This window comes from Coptis chinensis, chromosome 7 (genome assembly GCF_015680905.1).
Source record: "Coptis chinensis isolate HL-2020 chromosome 7, ASM1568090v1, whole genome shotgun sequence".
NCBI lineage: Eukaryota > Viridiplantae > Streptophyta > Magnoliopsida > Ranunculales > Ranunculaceae > Coptis > Coptis chinensis.
In genome coordinates this window covers 38,330,487-38,335,539 of record NC_141462.1, presented here as the reverse complement: position 1 = coordinate 38,335,539, position 5,053 = coordinate 38,330,487, and the positions used below count along the sequence as shown (strand labels likewise).

The window sequence follows — 5,053 nt, the reverse complement described above, 5'->3', positions numbered from 1 at the left end:
TCCTTCACAAGCCCATGATAAATAATAGCCCAACTTCCTATATGTCCTTATATTCCTGGTAAAATCCTACAATGTAAACATTGTTAGTTCAGGAAATAACGCATATCATTGGCTGTTATACACTTTTATCTCGATTGCATTGATGTGGCTATGGATTAATGCTCGTGCTCTCTCTCAAACATATCAGTTTCTGCATGTTGGTTCAGACATTTCTTATTGGGTGTTTCTCACCTCTTCTCTAGGTTGGCTAACTGTGGCTATGGATTAATGCTCGTGCTCTCTCTCTCAAACATATCAGTTTCTGCATGTGGGTTCAGAACTTCCATTGGGGGTTGACTTCTTTTAGAAATAGTGATTCTGTTCTTCTCTCAGCTCATATTTGACATCTAATGCATGCCTTTTATGTGGAGATTTTTTCCCTGCAGAGTTGGGTTTCAAATCTTTATAAACTCTAAACAGGATTCTGCTGAGTTTACTTGTTATGATGACTGCATTAATCTAGACTTTTTCTATCTTAGTGAGGGTTACGAGATCAATGGGTAATGATGGTCTGAGTACAGAGGTAGCCATTTGGCGGATTAGTTTCATAAAAAGGAGATTATGGACAGATTATGGGGGTTTATGCAAACAGATGGACTTGTATGAATGGGTAAGCAATGAGGTGGAGTTGATACTTCTTGAATGTGGAGGGATTGTGGATGCATTTGGGCTGTATAAAAGGTTATTGGCAGCTTACTGGTTCTTCACAATTCTTCAACTCGAGATTCTTCACTTCCTTCTTTACATGAGCCTACCACACACAAGTTTCTCGTCTTCCTCCAAGCACCCAAATTCGTGGAACTTCTATCCGTGGAATTTGCCGCCAAGATGAAGATGCCTTATACGAGATCCTCCAATGATAACCATTTCGAGGAAATGAAGAGTATATATGTAGGCCATAATAAGTCCACTCTGTTTGGTGGTTGTGTTCGGATGGCGGTGAATATGACCACCATTAAATCACTCTTGAAAAATCATGGTACCCTTTTTAAGATTAAAGACATGGTTTTGTACAAAGGTGAAATATATCAAATCAGCCGAGTCTCGAGGGAACAGGTGGTCGCGACTTATTTGGGGGCGACTTTGGATTGTAGCTCAACACATTTTTCAGATTATCCCATGGATGGACTTCTATGAAACCAAGGAGTTAAATTTTTCAAAGTTTTATGTTTGGATGCATTTACATAACTATCCGAGGTATATTTGGACAAGGAGATTATTGGGGAACTTGATGGAATCTTGTTATTTTGATATGTCGGATCTCAAATTTATGGAGTTGTATCCTAAGACTCAAACGCACCCTAGTTGTGTTCGAGTTAAAGTGGTATTGGATGTTCATGCACCAATTTCCCCTGGTTTTCTCATTCCGGAATCCATCAATGGAGTTGACTGGATATCTTTTGGTTTTGAGTACCTCCTAGTTTTCTGTTTTAAGTGTGGCTTCATTGGACATCATTTTGCCGCTTGTAATGTATGGCGAAGATAGTCATGGGATTTGAAGTTCGAGTTTCTCGGGGAGGACAAAGGTTTCAGTTTTACTCTTCCAAAACTTCGCTATGTTCCAAAACCCTTTGGAGACCGAATTGTTTATGGCTTCTCCTTCTTTGTTTACCATCGATCTAAACCAACCTTTTCTTCCGATGATCACAAATGTCGTGACTCCTCGGTTAATTCAAAGCGATCAACACAATGGCTGAACATTTAAAAGCTCCCATGATCATTGACATATCATCACCTCAATCTGCATGCATGATGGCCTACAAGCAATGAAACGGATGGCAAATTCCACATGATCACTTACCTTTGCGGTGGAAGCGATAACCCAGGATAATTTGGTTTTTCAACTCAAATGGATTTCAATAAATTTCATCCTTTGCATGAACTGGAATGTCCGCCTGGATTTGCTCAGATATCAACTGATCCTCATAAGCTTCATTTCATCGATTTGGCTCAGCTACATAATCAGCCTGTTCATCAAGAGGATTACTCTTATAAAAGACAAGAGATATCACAAGGGGTTGCAGCTAAGGATAAGATGAAACAAGACGGGGAGAATGTCAATGAACTGGTTGAAAGTTTCCTTGAGGAGGATCGAGAATCAAGAAGGAAAACTCCTATTCATGTATGTGAGGTGGAGGTTGAGCGCCCTAACATACTTCAGAATAAGAATTCAGTGGGGAAAGGCAAAAAGCTTCAGTCGGTTAAGGGTTCTAGCCGTAAGCAGACCCCAAAGATTCCATGAGTCTTCTAGCTTGGAACAGTCGAGGGAGTGGCCGACCTTCGATGATGGAGGAGCTGAAAAAACAAATCAAGGATGTCAGGCCTATCTTTAGTTTTGTTATGGAAACTAAGTGTTCTGTAAATAAAGGAGTCAGTTTAATTAAAAGATTAGGGGATTTTGAGTCTTTTGTAGTTCCAAGCCAAGGGTTATCTGGTGGTTTGTGGATCTTTTGGGATAAATCTGTGGTTGTTGAAGTTTTGATGTCCGACTCGTGGTTCATTCACTGTAAAATATCAGTAATAGTGAATGGAGTACATGAAGGTTTCTTTTTGTCATGTGTCTATGGTAACTCTAAATCTTGTATTAGGAGATTACAGTGGCCTGTTCTTACTATGTTTAAACCCACAAATAATGAATCATGGTTGCTCATGGGTGATTTTAATGAAATAACTTGTCCAGAAGAAAAATCTTTTAATTATCCCAAAGTGAGGAATTTCTTGGATATGATGGATAATTGTGAGCTGTTTGATTTGGGTTTTGTGGGTAGTATTTACACCTGGACAAATAGACAGAATGGGAGGCATAGAATATGGGAACGAATTGATCAAATGATGGCAAATGAAGGTTGGCGTTCAAGATTCTCTGGCTGTAGAGTTCATCATGTGTTGGCCACCAATTCTGATCATAAGTTTCTGATTCTAAAGTTGCTACAAGACAGGGTAACGGTTAGACGACCGTTCAGGTTTGAAATAATGTGGGTGCAACATGATGGCTGTTAGGAGCAGATAAGAGATGTTTTTCACAATGAAGTGCGAGGTTCTCCTTCTTTTGTCTTATGTAAGAAGCTGCAAAATTGTCAAGAAAAATTAAAATGGTGGAATAAGCATGTATTTGGTGAGGTGGAACATAAGTTGGAGTGTGTTTTACAGCGGCTGAGTGAGATTCAAAGTTTGATAGAGAATGACAATGACACAGAAGATTTATTCAAGGTGGAGAATGAATTGATACTGGAACATAATGATATATCGGGTACGAAAAGCAAATCATTGGGGCGTAAAGCTTGTCTAGATTGGTTCCAATTTGGAGAACAGAATACAAGGTTCTACCATAATATGGTAAACTGTCGACGGCAAAGGAATTATATACACTCAATCAGAGATAGAAATGGTGGCATCTTAACTGAAAGGAGACAAATAGGTGATAGGCTCAGTGAATTTTTTGAAGACACAATGACTACTTCGGATCCTGATCTTATGTCACAGATTTTCAATGTTCATGCCCCATCTCTTGAGGAAGATGAAAAATCCAACTTGTTAAAAGGAGTGATCATCGCTGAAATAGTCATCGCCTCGAAGCATATGAAGCCTTTTAAATCTCCGGGACCGGATGGATATCGGGCATTTTTTTCCAGCATTTCTGGAATTTGGTGGGGGATCAAGTAAGTGCGACAGTAAAGTTTTTTTTCCTTTCGGGCTCTTTCTCCCTGCAGCTAAATCATTCCTTCATTGCTTTAATTCCAAAAATCATGAATCCTTCACTCCCGAAACATTTTCGGCCAATCAGTTTGACAAATGTGGTTTACAAAATCATTTCTAAGATTATTGTCAATCGATTGAGACCTATCTTGCAAAGAATTATTGGTCCTTTTCAGACTGCCTTCTTACCCAAGCGAAGTATTCATGACAATGTTTTGCTTGCAAATGAATTTTATCATAAGATAAGAGGGCATGGGAATAGAAAAGCTAAATATTTTGCTCTGAAGATTGATATGCAGAAAGCTTATGATAAAATTGAATGGAGTTTTCTGAGGGTGATGCTAACCAAGTTTGAGTTTCCAGTGGACTGGATTAACAAGATAATGTTTTGTGTTCAGAATGTTTCTTACCCTGTGTTACTAAATGGTGCTGCACATGGTTTTTTTAAGCCTTCTAGAGGACTAAGACCGGGTGATCCCCTTTCACCCTACCTTTTTATTTTATGTTCAGAGCTACTGTCTTTGAATTTCTTGAAAATGAATAGAGAAGGGCTTATACATGGTTGCAAATTGGGGAGATTTTCTCAGCCGGTGTCTCACTTAATGTATGCTGATGATCTTTTAGTCCTGGGTAAGTGTGGATTTGAGGAGCAGCATCATTTGAACAATCTGCTAACGGAGTATTGTAAAGTTTCAGGTCAGACTATCAATAGAACCAAGTCGCAAATAATTCATCACCCCAAATTGCATAGAAGGTTTGTTGACTTTTTGAGAAAAAGTTTCATGATGCCGTCTACTTCTGTCCTGCCAATGTACTTGGGAGTACCAAATTTAACAGGGAAGGGTAGAGTTCACAGGTTTAGTCCTCTTCTGGAAAGATTTCAAAGGAAACTGGCCGGATGGAAAGCTAATTGTTTATCTAAGGCAGGCCGACTCACTCTGGTAAATTCTGTTTTATCTTCGTTGCCTACTCATATGATGTCCTGTACAATTTTACCTGCACAAATACTGGATCGAATGGAGATTATCAGAAGATCTTTTTTATGGGGCCATACACCAGAGACAAGGAAACTACATTATTTCCCGTGGAAGTTAGCATGTATGTCAAAGAATAATGGAGGGCTTGGAATCAAGGAACTGCAGTTACAAAATTATGTTTTATTAGCAAAGAAAGGATGGGATCTTCTGAATCCAACATCATTATGGGCTCATCAAATGAAACAGAGGTACTTTCCCAACTCCAATTTCTTGAAGGCGGAAGTTAAATCTACTTCATCAGTTATGTGGAAGAGGATCTGTGACACACGAAAAATTATCAA

General features: G+C 39.0%; 1 protein-coding gene across 1 annotated transcript; it reads left to right on the top strand.

Moving 5' to 3' along the window:
* The first annotated feature begins 2,325 nt into the window (after nucleotides 1–2,325).
* LOC147487445 (uncharacterized) lies at nucleotides 2,326–3,702 on the top strand. Its single transcript, XM_086574035.1, has 2 exons — nucleotides 2,326–2,985; nucleotides 3,040–3,702. The coding sequence occupies exons 1-2, from the start codon at nucleotides 2,326–2,328 to the stop codon at nucleotides 3,700–3,702; spliced, it is 1,323 nt and encodes a 440-aa protein (XP_086430161.1).
* Nucleotides 3,703–5,053: the final 1,351 nt, after the last annotated feature.

Excerpts from the sequence above, each read along its gene's own strand:
- LOC147487445 (XM_086574035.1), top strand. The coding sequence starts at position 2,326 with ATGGAGGAGCTGAAAAAACAAATCAAGGATGTCAGGCCTATCTTTAGT. Across the intron at positions 2,986-3,039 it reads TGCTACAAGACAGGGTAACG|GAGCAGATAAGAGATGTTTT; the intron begins GTTAGACGACCG and ends GATGGCTGTTAG.